The 17,129-nt window shown below is 38.6% G+C and overlaps 1 protein-coding gene across 4 annotated transcripts in view; it reads right to left on the bottom strand.

The window, feature by feature from the left end:
* Window positions 1-3,439: 3,439 nt before the first annotated feature.
* CDK19 (cyclin dependent kinase 19) overlaps window positions 3,440-17,129 on the bottom strand; it is a 208,481-nt gene continuing 194,791 nt past the window's right edge. For all 4 annotated transcript variants that reach the window (XM_039529100.1, XM_039529102.1, XM_039529104.1 and 1 more), the window contains 3 exons: window positions 14,622-14,700; window positions 8,633-8,899; window positions 3,440-3,720 (listed from right to left, as the gene is read on the bottom strand). In XM_039529100.1, the coding sequence (XP_039385034.1) occupies window positions 3,589-3,720; window positions 8,633-8,899; window positions 14,622-14,700 (478 nt within the window). In that variant the 3' untranslated portion in view covers window positions 3,440-3,588. The remainder of the gene's footprint in view (window positions 3,721-8,632; window positions 8,900-14,621; window positions 14,701-17,129) is intronic.

Genomic DNA, 17,129 nt, shown 5'->3' with positions numbered 1-17,129 from the left:
CTGTGTGGCGACACTTTTAGAAGATTACATATGGCCTTATGTACAATACATTTATTTAATCCTAAAACAATTCTTTGCTTAATGGTGTTTAAGTACCATTACTGAAGATTACGAAGGGGAACTAAGCTTTAATATGTTTATATAAAATATTAGACATATCTGAATACTTCAAGCTACCCCCAACCCTCCCCTCAGAATGCTCTTCCCTCCCCATCCCCCCCAAAGATACAGTGTCACAGATACAGTGCAGGACTCGCAGCTTTCACAATATTCTTCCTTCATTGTGCAGTTTGTGCTACATAAACTTCACCAATGTAGACTATGCTGCTAATCCCATTCCTCACTCTCCTGTCTTCTCCAAAAACCAGATGAGAAACACATTGCAGGATGGTATTTGACTGTCCACTGTTTCACCAAGGGAACAGGAATGAGAAAACAATCAAGTTGATGTCACTTTCTATTTCTAGTTGCCAGTGTGAAATACCTTTCTGAGGGCACACAGAGGTTATGGGTAAGGTCAAAACTGTGAATAATAATAAGTGTCAATTACCAAAACTCCACAGGTAGAAAAATATACATGATCCTGGGTTCCCATAACATATTACATGATTAACCTCTGAATACAAGGAGCATTTTTCCTCATGAAATTACCCCTGAACAAGTCTCTCTCATCTTGGCTCCCCATCCACCCTGAAATTCACACATAGCTCACCAGAAAAGGCCAAATATCCGAACACCAACTGACAAAGAGAGAGAAAGCGAGCAAACGTGCACAGTAAACATTTTTAAGCAGTAACCACTGCTTCTATTTATTCCCCTTTCTACTTTTATTTTGAAGGCAATGGAGGAGTTAGCTCAGCTTTGCACGTGCACAGAAGCTGCAAGGGGCTAAAGCACAGCAAGCAATTTAGATCTAGCAAATACAGAATTATCTATTCAGTTTAGACAATGGTGATAGCAGACATTCTAGGGGATGGAAGCTCATTGAATTAAAGCACATTATAATGCTGTGTATCTTTGCACTCCACACATCATGAACCTACACTATGATTCAGCTTTGCTGGCACTATAAGAGTCCAGCTTAATTACAAGCAGATTTTTGTCCCCTTGCCACCATCAATAATTTGATGATGAATAAAAGCAGGTGGGAGGGGGACAAATGTTAGACAATTGTGTTACAATAGCCAATGGTGTTTTGAGAGGACAGAGGGATATGAAGAAGACAGGAGACAATGACCAGGAGACAATGTCCGGAGCCTGGTATCCAGAAAACTGGAAGCCAGTCACAAGAATATCCAATAAATGTTGTTGTAGGGCAGGGGCAAAATTCTCCTTCAGATAGACATGGGACTCCCACTGACATCATTAAGAGGTGGGGACTTGCAGTTTTCGAGCCCAGATACATTGCAAGCAGGTAAAAATATTTACTAACAATTAAAATCAGTTCCTGCCAACTAAGTTACGCAGAAGAACAGGCCATGTAGTATCACAAAGAATAAAGGTGGAAAGTATCCAATAGGAGATGGTTTTGTCCTAATAATAATTTATATTTTCCTTCAAATTGTTTCATTTCATTTTTATCACTTCTTGCCCATTCTATCTTCAATCACTTTCCAGAGAAGCCTGGTGTCATCGGCAAACGGAACAAAGTCTTGTGGCAGCTGGTGTGGCCAGACTAGGTTTCCAACTGGTTATAAAAGCAAAACATTTTTGTGAGAGGAAAAAAAGCATTTAAGGTGACTGGGAGCTCACTCTCAATGGAAATATTTATTACTCTAACTGGGACAAAAAACCATTCTCCTCAGAGCAAACGGATCTACCACCTGCCTAGTTTCTATCACAATTTTGGTGTGGAATGTATAGTGGTTATGTCTAAAGTCTTGCATGGATTCAGGATAGAACACAACTAACCATGATATCGCACTGTGTAGTGTAAATGTCCGCAATATCATTGCTTAAACATAATTTGCTCCTTTCTTGACTTCTTCTCCAGCAATCAATTAAAAAAGACTGGTGCTGCTCATACAGCGAAGAACATTCTAAAGTACATGAATGTCTTTCCAGTTTTAGTGCAATCAAATTCATCAGCCTTATTTCTAAACATAGAAGGAAAATGGAGCTGCTTCAAATTATACATTATGTGTCTCTGAATACCTGTGGCTCCGAAAGTTGGATAATGATCCTCCGATTATGCTTGCAAGCTCTAATTATTTACCTGGGATAGACTGCTAGTAACCCATCCACTTATGGTCCTTAGGCACAATCACAACGTGTTTGCTCTTGAGAAAAAGAAACATTTCAGTGCAACCAATCTGGATTAATCATAGCAATGTGAATAAAGAATTTGACTATTAAACATGAAAAATGAAGACAATTTTCAACATGCTCTTCAAAACATACAATAAGTTCTCTTAAATTTGATGATCTTATATAAAAATGGACAATTATTTGTTTTTTATTTTATAATCCTTTACATTTTTGTCATCTTTATACTTAGATAATTGATTTGGGGAAACTGACAAAGGGAGACTGCATCAGTGAAGCCAGATATATAGAGCTCCCACACACATTAAAGAAGTGGTGTTTTGTTTTGTTTAGTTTTGTTTTTTTAAACAAGGACTAGTATAAGTCCTCAACCACATTTTCTCTTCTGCTGAGATCATAGGGCACTAAATATATTTTCCTGGCTATTTTGGGTGCCCAGCCAGAGAAGACGTTCCATTACATTCCATTTCTCTGTTCCAATGGCGCTCCGAAAGCATCTCATTTTCATGTAAGTATCATGCTTTAGTTTAAAATAATGCTTAATTCAACACTACTCAGAACATGGTCATAACATGTATGGGATTCAACATGAAAGATTTAGGAAACATTCACAATCTTCTGTTTGGTGTACAGTCCAGTACCATGAAGCACATTAGCTGCTGCAGAGACTTGGGTTGGTTTTTTTTTTGTTTTTTTCCCCCCCTAAGACGTCGCCTGAAAACTAGACTAATACAAACAGAATAGTAAAATACTCTGGAACAGTAAAATTTGCTGTTCTTGACATCCATGAGGAAAAGAGTAATATCCTGTGAAAAAAACATAGTGCTTTTAAAAGGTGCATTATACCTGTATAGCTACACTGGTTTGCCTAGTATAAAACTAACTATATACAAGCTTGAAAGCCTGGGAGTTCAAGATTTTAAAACTTTAAAATCCCATTAAAGAGATTTGAAAAGATAGATTTATGGCGATCACTACAGCATGAGAAAGGTGCACCAGGAATCCTTCAAAAATTCCAAAGATTAAAGAAGTTAAGTGCTGGGTTCAGATCAGACGGTTTCATTAGAGTTACCACAATGGAACACATGCGAGGGAAGCGCGGGAGGGTGGGGGCACTTCACAAGAATCTCCTTTATGGCAATAAAGAAGGAACAGAGTCATTGAAAAAAAAATCTTCAGTAAATAAAGTTTTCCTTTTATAATTGTGAATTTTAAATCTGTATCACAGTTTGCATTTTTGGTTCTTCTCATTGTTAGGAACTTCATATTGCTGGAGTCTTTTGACTTATAGTCCATTCCTTTCTAAGCGCAGTCTATTAGGTCTCAGTACCTATGAGACTGATGAGACTGATGATACTGAGAGCTCTGTTGAGATGATGTGGAATAGCCCATTGTACTCTGGGACTGAGAAGATCCCTGAATGTTGCTTTGGTAACTCAGGCGTGAACTGGAGTGCTGGAGAAAAAGAAAATGGAAAAAAAATTAAAACAGCCTGTTAGAACAATGAGGCAGGGAGCTTTTCAACTCTAAGAGGCTCATTCAAATCAAAATGCTGGGTGAAAGCAACTGAACATCATTCCTCTTTAAGGGCCAACAGTATGATATATTGATAATAATGATTTAATTAACACCCAAATGGTGTTAGGTGTTTGACAGGCATGGAAAAAGACAGAAGTTATAATCCAAGACCATTTAAAAATAATTTGGAAGTGATTGAACCCCATTGCTAACTCTTAATCTTTGTTGTTTCTTAATCCCATGTCTAACGATCATGATTTATTTTTAATAAATATCTATTTTTATTTGTTATTTCTATGCCACTATTAACTAAATAACAAATATAAGTGACTGCCAGCTCCACACACTCATTCTCTACATTGGGGGTGGGGAGATTAGGTGTGCTAGAGAGGCAATGTATTCAGTTCCAGAGGAGATGGAATAAGAGTAGGGAAGAAGTGGGGGAATATGACTTAAAAGATACCCCAACATCTGACTGGGGAGACTTGTTGATAAGTTCCAGTAATAATAATATTCTAGAACACGTCTCGATTCCTGTTCTGGTGCTCCATTTACTAAAAATAATGACATTTACACAGAGATGCCGGTGAGTGCATTTGTGCAAGACCTTAGTATTTAATTCCCTGAATTCACTCTTTAAATTGCCAGAGTTGTGAAACAAGGTTTCACAGAAACAGAAAAAAAATGTTTGTTATTCATTAATCTTAATACTTTGTATGGAGCAGATCTCAATGAAGAAACATCAGCTACTTTAAGAATTTCAAAATACTTGTACAGTATTTTGCAGATTCATAACAAAATAGTTATTCAATCTGTTCATGTCTTCCAGTTTCCTTGCCAATAAACAGTTAAGACCTGGTAGTATGTATCATATCATATCATATAATACTTCGTATAAAACATATGTAGCCCTTTTCATGTAAAATATTTCAGGGTCCTGTATAAATAATCAAATCTGGCCTTCAGATCAAATAAATGCCTGTGTACCCCTGGTCTTAGATTTTGTTTTACACAGCTCTGATCCTGTTGCCTTAACATTTAGCATCCAGGCATTCAACAAAGAACAAAAACAAACTAATGCTCTGTCACCAGCTATGATAAACATTAATCTAGACCAGGGGTCGGCAACCTTTCAGAAATGCTGTGCCGAGTCTTCATTTATTCACTCTAATTTAAGGTTTCACGTGCCAGTAATACATTTTAACGTTTTTAGAAGGTCTCTTTCTATAAGTCTATAATATATAACTAAACTATTGTTGTATGTAAAGTAAATAAAGTTTTTAAAATGTTTAAGAAGCTTAATTTAAAATTAAATTAAAATGCAAAGCCCCCCAGACCGGTGGCCAGGACCCAGGCAGTGTGAGTGCCACTGAAAATCAGCTTGCGTGCCGCCTTTGGCACACGTGCCATAGGTTGCCTACCCCTGATCTAGAATCCACTAAAAAGATGAATAAATGAAAAAATGAAAAGGGTCAGAAAGTTAGACAAAAACCAAGCAAACCAAGAATTACAGTTGTCATTCTTAGAAATCATAGAATATCAGGGTTGGAAGGGACCTCAGGAGGTCATCTAGTCCAACCCCCTGCTCAAAGCAGGACCAGGACCAATCCCCAACTAAATCATCCCAGCCAGGGTTTTGTCAAGCCTGACCTTAAAAACCTCCAAGGAAGGAGATTCCACCACCTCCCTAGGTAACCCATTCCAGTGCTTCACCACCCTCCTAGTGAAAAAGTTTTTCCTAATATCCAACCTAAACCTCTCCCACTGCAACTTGAGACCATTGCTCCTTGTTCTGTCATCTGCCACCACTGAGAACAGTCTAGATCCATTCTCTTTGGAACCCCCTTTCAGGTACACCTCTACCTCGATATAACGCTGTCCTCGGGAGCCAAAAAATCTTACCGGGTTATAGGTGAAACCGCGTTATATCGAACTTGCTTTGATCCACGGGAGTGCGCAGCCCTGCCCCCCCAGAGCACTGCTTTACCGTGTTATATCTGAATTTGTGTTATATCAGGTCGCATTATATCAGGGTAGAGGTGTAGTTGAAAGCCGCTATCAAATCCCCCATCATTCTTCTCTTCTGCAGACTAAACAACCCCAGTTCCCTCAGCCTCTCCTCATAAATCATGTGCTCCAGCCTCCTAATCATTTTTGTTGCCCTCCACTGGGCTCTCTCCAATTTGTCCACATTCTTCTTGAAGTGTGGGGCCCAAAATTGGATGCTGTATTCCAGATGAAGCCTCACCAATGCTGAATGGGGAATGATCATGTCCCTTGATCTGCTGGCAATACCCCTACTTATACAGCTCAAAATGCTGTTAGCCTACTTGGCAACAAGGGCACACAGTTGACTCATATCCAGCTTCTCGTCCACTGTAACCCCTAGGTCCTTTTCTGCAGGATGACTGTGATGAAGGATGGCTGTGATTAAATAATATAAATGATTGTTCACCACAGATTTAAATTCAGAAGATAAGTGAGCCCAAAAGCAAAATATTTTTCCTTCTAATTTTGATTAAATCTAATGGAATAAGATTAATGACATAAAACTAAAAGAATGCATTTAACTAGGCTATGCTTACTTTAGTCCCACAAAAGAGAATTTCTGTTTTGACTCCAGATTTGAACAAATTGCAGACATTCCATTCTGGATATAAGACAAACAGTCAGCTAGAACTGAGAGAGAGAGAGAGAGAGAGCTACAGCTAGCCAGATACAAGTGTAAAAATGGATAATCAGATTATACTGTTTAGCAGCTGATTTAATGGGAACATACAAATAATTAACAGCACAGGGGTCAAAATAAAGCCTAGAGTGGAGGGGTCACTAAAACAAATGGCTACAGGCTGTGCAGAAAAGAATCACAAGAGCTACATTTAATTTTCCAAAAAGGTAAGCCTTAAATTAAGAAAATCCTGTAATGGGAAGGCTTGCCTAGAACTCCAAGACATCCTGAAGGATCCCATGGTCAATAATATTAAAGGTAGCACAAAAATCCTCAAAATATGGACAGAAACAAGCCAGCCATAAATAGGGACTTTCCGAGATCTCAATCCACTCTGGAACTTTTCAAGAAAGAAATCTGACTGAGTTATTGTTACTCCTAAATTGCCATCACCACCTTTAAAATCATTTGCAATAAAGAAAGAAAACTAGAAATGGAAAGAGAATGTCTAGCATTCAGAAATCAATTATCTGGGGTGGGGGGCTAATGGGTTAGGAAGTCAAAGCAGCTGTAGAGTAAAAAGAAAGGTTTAAAAGAGGCTGATCTGAGTCTTTATCAAGATGATGTCCTTACTAAAAAGTATCCAGCAATAGCATTTAGAATCCTTGCAAAAACATAACTTCAAGTGAGATCCAAAGACGACAACGAGGAGTCCTTGTGGCACCTTAGAGACTAACAAATTTATTTGGGCATAAGCTTTCGTGGGCTAAAACCCACTTCATCAGAAGCATGGAGTAGAAAATACAGCAGGTAGGTATAAATATACAGCACACAAAAGCTTATGCCCAAATACATTTGTTAGTCTCTAAGGTGCCACAAGGACTCCTCATTGTTTTTGCTGATACAAACTAACACGGCTACCCCTCTGAAAAGTGATATCCAGTCTCTTCTCATCCTGACATATTTTCAATGATCTTTTAGATAAGAAACAAAGCTTTGTTTTCAGGTGTATTCTTTTTTAAAATGAAAAATATTTATCTGGTGATGCTCAATTAATCTTGTCTGAAATGTTCATGATCTCCCCAAGTATTTGTAAGTTTGGTTCATACAATGCTTTGAATTATTTCATGTATGTCACCTATTCAGTGGAAAACATATTTTAATTCTAATAAACCAAGACAAATGTGCAGCTTCAAAAAGAATACAGAAATATTGTTTTCATTTAATATAATCTAATGCTGCTATAGTGAGAACATACTGAGTGTGGAAAACAACAGACCAGTTTATTGCAAATAACCCCCCCCCAAACGTTTCATTTGAAGATTCACTTTTTAATTCACTCACAGGAAGCATTTTAGAGATAAATTGGGAATCACCATTATTAGAGTGTCTTGCCTAAGCACGAAGCATACTGACTCACTTATAGATCTATGTTATAGCGTCACAGAAATTGTTGATCTTTAAGATTAAAAGAACAGTTATCAAGGTATTAAGACAAACAACAGATTATGAATTGTCCCATCTATCATTATCACACGGAACAGAAAGTGGCAGGAATTAAATCAAAGAACCTGTGCTGTTGACTCAGCATATTTTTCTAGGGCCCGCTTCTCACATGGGATCTATCCTCCAGAGTGCTGACTACTCTGGACCCAATCAAGCAAAACACTTCCGCATGTGAAAACAGAACCACTGACTTCAGTGGGGTTACTCACATTCCTAAAGTTATGCACATGTTTTAGAATGATATTGAAATTCTGAGGACAAAACGAAACGCTATTGAAATCTATATAAATACCAAAGAGTGAAATCCATCTATAATGAATGCATTATATACATTAGAAGCAGCAAAGAATCCTGTGGCACCTTATAGACTAACAGACTGTTAGTCTATAAGGTGCCACAGGATTCTTTGCTGCTTCTACAGAACCAGACTAACACGGCTACCCCTCTGATACTTATATACATTATATTACATGAATTGATACAGTGAAATGTTTTTTAAACTGAAGTAGAACTAAAGTCCACAGTTCTACTAATAAATTAGAGCAAGCACAATTCCATTATAATGAACTTCACTTAAAGTAAATTTATTCTGTGGAAATATTTCACTATAAAATTCTACAGTGGAATACACCTTGCCCCTAAAATTAACTAAAGTATAACAATCAGAGTCTGTACCTGATAATCTGAAGGCATGACAGGCCCGCCTGAGTTAGTGCCTGAAGGCCCTATGCGTGGTTTCTTATTTGGAGGCACCTGATTGAGGCTAGAGTCCTGGCTGTGCTGAAGTCCTGCCCCAGTGCCACCTCCTCCTGCTCCACCTCCTCCTGCAGTCCCATTTGTCTGGGTACTGTTTTGCTGTTGCTGCTGCTGTTGCTGAGGTGCTGCTTGCGGTTGCTGCTGAGGTGCTGTTTGTTGCTGATGTTGATTCTGTTGCTGTTGATTCTAAGAGGAAGCACAGCTGGGGATGGTCACTTTTTTCCTGAATTGTTTATTTACATTTGGTGTCACAAACTCTTCAGAACCCCTAAACCACAATGTGGGTGAGAACTAACCACAGCACAAAGCACAGCTGGACTTTAGTGAAGAGCACCAAAGTAAGTGAAACTTCTGTCCTCAATATGCTGCAATTTGCTCCAGGTAGATATTTGTGAACTGAGGAGGGATGGATAATTTCAAAGTTACTTAAACTTTGTGGGTTTGAAATTTCAGAATAGAATAAAATTGTTCGTGGTTCATTTTTTAAAATAAGGGGAAAAAAGCACTGGGGGGAAAAAAGCAACTTGAATGACAATCTAGTACCTCCTATCCCTAGCCAGCCAGTCCAGATCAGCTTAATAATGAGAAGGATGGAAGGAACTATCAAGAAAATGGTGGTGGTCACATCACGAATGAGTGCAAATAAGCTGCGGCAGGGCAGCCAGATAGCAGTGGTGAGCAATAGCAAATAAAGTAATAATACTTTGCACTTCAATGGCACCTCCCACCCAAGAATCAAAACAACTTTCCAAATAGTAATGAAGCTTCACAGCAATCCTATGAGGCAGGTGGCATTATCTCCATTTTACAGATGAGTCAACTGAAGCACAGAGAGATTAAATAAGTTGTCCAAGGTTACATAGTAAATCTGTGGCAGAGCTGGGAATAGATATTCCAACTCCTGAGTTAGAGTGCTATGCTTTAACCACCTTGCAATGAGAGAGATGCTGGGAACAGGGCCAAGCATGGTGCCCTAGACACAGGGTCAGAGAGTCTTGGTGATGGCAGGAGGAAGAGAGTTTGTTAGAGCAGATTGCCTGGAACAGGGCTGAAGGACAGCGTTTTCTGGGGCTGAAGGAAGGATCTGGGGGCAGAGAATGAGGGGAAAAGGTAGCTGAAAGAAGGGAGGGAGAGAGAGACGTGAGATAATTGAAAGAGACACTAGGGCCTAGTAGCAAATAAAAGAAAGGGGAAGGAGCCAGAAAGCAGAGAGAAAAAGGGCAGAACATATGGATGCAGAGTGTAGGAGCTGGAGAGCAAAGGAGACTCTGGTGGCTTGGCAGCAGAGACCTAAGGACTTGAAAGAATGGAGGGTGGAGCATGATAAGCAAGAGTTCCACAGATATCCAGCTGTAAAGAAACAGAACCATCTAGCACTGTAAAAGGTTCTTATTACCGGGCATCTGTGCAGCCAAGGGGATTACAACAGTGACCATTTTTATTTGTTGTTCATATAAGATATAAAACTTTCTCTTTAGAGAAACAAAAACACACCTTTAGTGCAGTCTGAGCCTTTAGTGCAGTCTGAGTTTCACCAGGCAATACATAAAAACTCTAAAATGTTGCTCAAAATATTTGAGCACTTTTTGGTAAATACTTTAAAACTTTATAAAATTCTGAACTCATTTCAGTTCTCCCAGGGTCTTGGGGATGAGGGGTCTGCTTAACCAGACAACAATTTGTCAGAGCTTAACTGTGGTCAACCTTTATGGAAAGCTTAAATAATTCGCTTCCCATAAGTCATAGGAACCAATTGCCTTCAGCACAAACTTCTTGGCAGACTCACTAATCACAAGCTATTTAGCATCCTCAAACTAAAGTGTGCATCAATTGCCATTCATCACGACAATGTCACAAGTTACACGCCAGATGAAATTCACAAGAATGTATTTATTTAGGACTGCACAAAGGCTCATACTGTCTTGCATCTACATGGAGGGCTTATGTCTCCCTTTCCTATCTGCTAAAGTAAAAAATATATCCTACTGCCTGTGTGCATCATACAAGTCACATCCAGTTTCTATTTCAGGGGAGATCAACAAGTTAATTTGTTACATTTTTTTTCTTTTAAAGTTAATGAAGTTTAACTTTAAAAAAAAAAAGTTATTTATCTCACAGAGGTAGCTCAAACCATTATTAAAGATCCACATGAACTGTCATATTTAAGACCCCACTTGTATCATAGTGCTGAGATTGTCATTTTTTTCAATTATTTATTTGACATTTTGTGATTTTTACATATGGGTGCTTGGGTCTGAGCTGAACCATTTTCACTATGAATCCCCACAGGTACCAAGTTGAAACCTGGGCTGCATGAAAAACAGAGAGAACTCTCACAACTGGGGCTAATGATTTGTTTCACATGGGGTGTGGATCATGGATTCCATGTTTTTTTTTGGCTTTGGACAGGTGAGACATGGAGATTACCTAGCTGGTTTGAGAAATCTGTGTAGTGCAGCTACAGTTCCTTTTGCTTTTGAAAGAGGACAAGGCCTAGTCTACACTAGAAAAGTTTGCCAGTATAGCTATAGTGGCAACTCCCCTAGTGTAGATGGCAGCTTATACCAGCAAAAGTGTGTTTCTGCCATTACCATTTTTAACAGTTATCTGAATGAAGTAAGTTACATCAGTGTGGAGAATGAGGTATATAACTGTGTTATTTTGTTATGAATATTATATGTACCTCAGTTTGCCTGCCTGATATTATTCTGTCTGACTACATGGAACTGAATTTAGAAGGAGTTGTAAGGAAGAGCAAGCAGAGACCAAAACAACGGTCAGAGATAAGCTCTGGGTAAATGAGTTCAGAGGGACAATAGCTGGGCTATTAAATTGGGAAGATGTTCTTCCCAGAGGCCGTGACACACTGTTTTGTGAAAGCCAGAGTCTAGATATCAAAAGGACCATAAATAGTTCAAAGCAACCTGTGGAGACGGGAAGGGGTTGTGGGAACTGCTACTTGAGGTGACACATTTTGAATTCAGCAGAGAATTCAGCGGCACAGTCTGCAGAGGTGAGGTTACCTAGGTTGAATGGAACCCTCCTAAACTTGCACGGAAAGGAATAAGTCTAGGTAAGGCCAGACACATGTACGTTTTTGTTGTTTTCACCCATTTCCCTGATCACAGTGTATCTTTGGGTGAATCAACAATACTTTTGTTTGGAAGGAGTTATTTTGAGTCACTTTAATAAGTTGCTGGTCACAGGCTCCTGGAGGAAAATTTCTTGCAGGTGCCAAATACATACAAGTCTATTGTGTTAACATGAAAATAGGAGGATCCTGCCACCACAGGATCCAGTCTAAGAATGGTAGACCTGTGTGGTTACACTCAAAGAGAAGTAAGGTAGTGAAACTTGTCAGTTAAGGGGTGCACTCAAGAGGGACTGCAAAGGGATCTAAGGCACAGCTCGCATTGTAGCAATGACAGCATGGTTGACAAAACATGTTTTAGCTTGGAGGTCCACTCTAAGGTGGAATGAATGCCCACAAAGAGACAGGGAGAATGCACTGATGCAGTTCACCCCATGACAACAGGCAAAAGCACTTACTTGCTAGTATAACTATGTCCACACTAAGGCTTTGGCCATATAGAAATGTCATAAAAATAAAGAAATCACACCCGTAACTGACATTACTATACCAGCAAGTTTCTAGCATAGACCTGCCTGAGTCTGGAAAGCAGTGCTGGAGACAAGGCAGATGCACCTTGCCCCCACAGGCTTTCTGGCACTGCTGCCACTGCAGCTCTGAGCTGGCAGGCACCGGTGCAGTGGTATCCAGTGTTTTGAAATGGTTGTGAACTGTTAGAGGTCGTTAAGTGGTTTAACCTTTTTTTAAAATGATGAATATTGGAACCAGTGACTGGGAATTTGTCTTTTATCGTATTTCTAGGACCAGATCTGCCTCACAGGGTTGCTGTGAAACTTTATTACTGTTTGGAAAGTTGTTTTGATTCTTGGGTAGAAGGTGCCACTTGAAGTGCAAAGTATTATTACTGTTAATATAAATTACTGTGGCAAACAACAAGCTTTAGTAAGCATATATTACTTTTTCAAGACATTTAGTGAACTATTTCCAGACTGTATTTTATGTGCCAGCTATTGCTAGAATCATTGTTCCTTCATGTCCATCACTGCAATAAAGGGTTTTGCTGTTTTCACCCATTAAGCTGAGTATCTTCCCACTGAAGGGATCTTTGTCACCGCTCTGATTATTGCAGCATTTGTGACAACACAATGACGTTGTGCCTGCACTCTATTAGAAAAGTAAATCTGACATTCAGGAATTGCATAACTCAATGGGATGAAACTTGTTATATAGTAAAGGTGTAAGAACAGGAGCATGTTCCCCTGCACTGCCACCCTCATTCATTCTACTGCTTTAGTTAGAAAAAAAATCTAGCCATGTGTCTGAAACAAGGGGGGTTTTACTTAGGAAAAAATCATAGGGTTTTGTTTTTGTGAATACTTATTTAACTTTGCTGACAAATGAAAATTTTGGAGAAAGGATGTTTTTATTAAAGATTTACCCTTCCGTTAAAGTGTAAGAGCTCCAGATACACCATCTCAGAGACCCCCTGTAAGCCTTCCAGCAAAATCAGGAAAGAACAAACTTGACATTCCTGATGTTAATATGTTTTTTAAAAAAAATCATCTAGGCCTTTTTTATATATCATAAAGCAGCAAAACATGGTACAAATCCATTTTTTAAAAACACCTTCACTGGTTACCTTTAACAAATTTTTCCTGTTGTGGAGACAGATTCAATGAGTAATACATAGTTTCAAATGTCATTTTTTTCGAAATTAACTAGATATGCTGCAAAATCTTTATTTATAGCATGCATAAATATGGGACAGTCCCCACGAGACACAAAGGCTATTTATACAACAGATCATAATAGCTGCTTTGAATATTTATACTGTGCGTGTCATTTTTGTTTAACTAAATAAAATTTCCCAAGAAAATGAAATGCAAATATATACTTTAACACTCACAAATGAGTAAAATCAACTTAACAAAAGCCAAACTCATTTGAACTCATGTTGTTTCTTATTGTTCAGTAACTGAAAGTTTAAAAAGCATTGCTAAGTCTCGGAATTTCAATTACATCAGTATCATGACTCCACTGCTATTTTAATTTAGGTTTTGTAATTTCCTAGTCTCAAAAAAAGACCTGGGGAACAAAATCCTGAGGATTTAGTAGATTAACATTTCCCCCTGCTCTGACACTGTCACCTGCAAAAGAAATACTAATCTACAATATCAGCTCAGAAAGTAGAATTTACTCTTTCAAATGTATCATTGATAGGCATAGCTTTAAATCAAACTGGGCTCCCATGTTGTACAGACTATCTGACCCAGAGGACATGCACAACCAGAGGGTTTCTCTTGGATCAATAACAGGCCCTGTCCCCATGCAGCCACCAGGACACAAGTTGATTACAGCGTGAGGCCTCTTTCTCTTTCTTCTGTTAGCCATGTATGCCTCTACCCCGATATAACGCCGTCCTCGGGAGCCAAAAAATCTTACCGCGTTATATTGAACTTGCTTTGATCTGCCAGAGTGCGCAGCCCTGCCCGCGCGCCCCCCCCCCCCACCGAGTGCTGCTTTACCGAGTTATACCCGAATTCGTGTTATATTGGGTTGCGTTATATCAGGGTAGAGGTGTATTACTCACAACGTCTGACTAGCTGTACATTTTTAAGTTTAGGAAAAATACAAACAATCTTATTCATTATAATTTACTATGCATTAATGTGAAACTTTCTAATGTACTGTGAAAAATTTTGGGACAGTCTTGTCTTCAAAACACATTCCTGGGTAAGAGCCCATGTTCTGTTAGTTTCCCTTTGTGCTATCACAACTTTTTTGTTACATTTTGAAAAAAAGTGCCTTTTATTATACCTTATCTCCTTTTTCTTCGGGTTCATCCTCATTGAGGAATTCTCGTTTTGGATAAGGAATCTGGCAGCCAGCAAATACACTGAAATATATCAAACAGCAAATCAGAGACATACTAAACATACATGTTTCTGAAATTAATTTATTTAATGTCAGGGCTTTTTCTTTTAATGTTTGTTATGCCTTGACTCCAAATTACTAAGTGACACCCTATAGACACCCAAAAGATCTATAACTACTGGTAGATGTACACTGATTTTAACTTTTGCTATATTTGCTGTTGGCAAGCTGCCTTCCTTTAGAATTATAGCAGAACTGAGTGAGCACAATTATTTGCTGTCCTGACACTGCATTTGTTCACTTTGCTTTGTGAATCAACCAGAAACTCTACAGCACTTAATGGGGAGTATGAATGGCACAGTGGATTGAGAGCCTGATCCAATGCCCATTAATGTCATGGGAGTCTTTCCATTGACTACAATGGCTTTTGTATCATGCCCTAAATGTACTAGCTATTCATCTCTGGAGAACTGGAATCAATTAGTCTCAGGGGCCTTGTTTAGAAGGAAATAAAAAAGTTTTTAGATTGAGTCAGCTAATATGATTTGAAATACTATTTAGTATCTAGTGTACACACAGTTTAATACCTTTTAAATCGTGTTGCCAGGTGTGACCTAGGCAGAAGTAGACCAGTATGAGAGAGCAAAAACCTACTAGTAGATAATATTTTGTACCATTTTAGTTTCAGCAACTCTTGCTGTTGAACCTTCAGGGGGTAACCTGTGTTGCAATACAATCAGCTTAACATGATTTTGAAAGTGCTAACCTGGGTCTACGATAATTGCTAAGAGGCATTTCAAATCATAATTGCTAACTTGATTATTTTTTTAATTCTTTTTTCCTAGACTAGACTAGACCTGTGCTTTCTTCCATGAGGGCTCCTACACCTCAAATAATTGTTAACAAAAGAGTAAATATTTTTTGAAATCCAAACAAATATCATAGGACTAACAAGACACATGATAAATGTCATTGCTTGATTGCTCACAGACTTTTGTTGCATTGTAAGCTCTTCAGGGCAGGGATCTCTTTTTTATACGTTTATAAAGTGCCTGGCACAATGGGGTTCTAGTCCATGACTGGAGCTCCTACGTGCTACCATAATAATAAATAAAATAAAATAAAATAAAATAAAACAAAACAACAACAAAATAAATAAATAAATAAATAATCCCATGCTGCATCTGTGTATTTTCTATTCAGATAATAAAGTTTCCTGGACAGGGTTTTTATTGCCTTTCTGGCTGAAAAGCAACTAGCACACTGTTGGCACAATTAAATAATTGTATACAAAAACCACTATGTTAAAAGAATAGTCAGTTTGCAAAGACAAGCACTCAAATGTTAGGAAATTCAAGAATAAAGGTGGCCATGCCCCTGCTTACAGTTATTAATTACTTGATCACATGCTATTTTTACCACAGCACCCCTGCCTCACTAAGTACACGGGATGGATAGGACTCTTCAAATGGGTAGATATTCATATTTCTTTTTATCCTCTTCAAAGAGTGGGTGGCCTTTCGCCTTATTTACTGCACACCATCCAACTCCTGCATGGAATACAGAATTATTCATTTCCTCATGAGCGTTTCCATGCTGCTCATCACTGTGGCATAAGAGTACTTCACAAACACTAATTCATTACATTTATAACACCCCTGTGGGTAGGGAAGCATTACCATCCACATTTTATAGCTGGGGAACTAAGGCACAGAGAGATTAAGTCCAAAGCTATCAAGTGTCCACTAAATTTGCTCAGCTTGAGATCCATTGGCATGTGGATAGCAGTTTATATGTTCAAATCACACCTCTCATTGACATTAGATGCAGTTGTGAGTACTCAGCACATTCACAAAGCAGAACCTAGGATCTCAAGCTGGGAACCCATAAAATGAAAAGCAAACAATTAGTGAAAAGTTTTGTTTAAGTGACTTGCCCAGCACCACATAGGAACTTCGTGGCAGAGTCAAGAACAGAATCCAATTCTCTAGGATATCATTCAACTGCTTAAACCATGAAACCATCCTTTCTCTTCCTGCAATCTCCTTCACTGCACACCTTCCAACTTCTGCAACAAATGAGGCAAGGGTTCTACAGACAGCCTCATTCACTACAGAACACTGGTTCAGCCCTGCGCAGATCCATCCTGTACTGAATGAGGCAGGTGTCCTGTGCAAAAGCAGTATGTTATCATGTAATTAAAGTCTGTATCATAACAATATGCACAAGGGAGCTGAATTAAGCTTGCATGGGCAACCTGAAGTCTGGCATCTCCTAACATTTGAGTACTTGACTTTCTAACCAAAATGTTCTTTTAATTAAGTATTTCTGATGTAATTTCCTAGAACACTGAAAAAAACTTCTATCGTGACAAGCCATCATATTTTTCCTTAATCTCATTCTCAGAAACAGTTAAACCAGTGGTCCCCAACCTTTTTCATCTGGCGAGGC

Source organism: Mauremys reevesii, linkage group 3 (assembly GCF_016161935.1).
Source record: "Mauremys reevesii isolate NIE-2019 linkage group 3, ASM1616193v1, whole genome shotgun sequence".
NCBI classification, from domain to species: Eukaryota; Metazoa; Chordata; order Testudines; family Geoemydidae; genus Mauremys; species Mauremys reevesii.
This window is presented reverse-complemented; position numbering and strand designations above follow the sequence as displayed.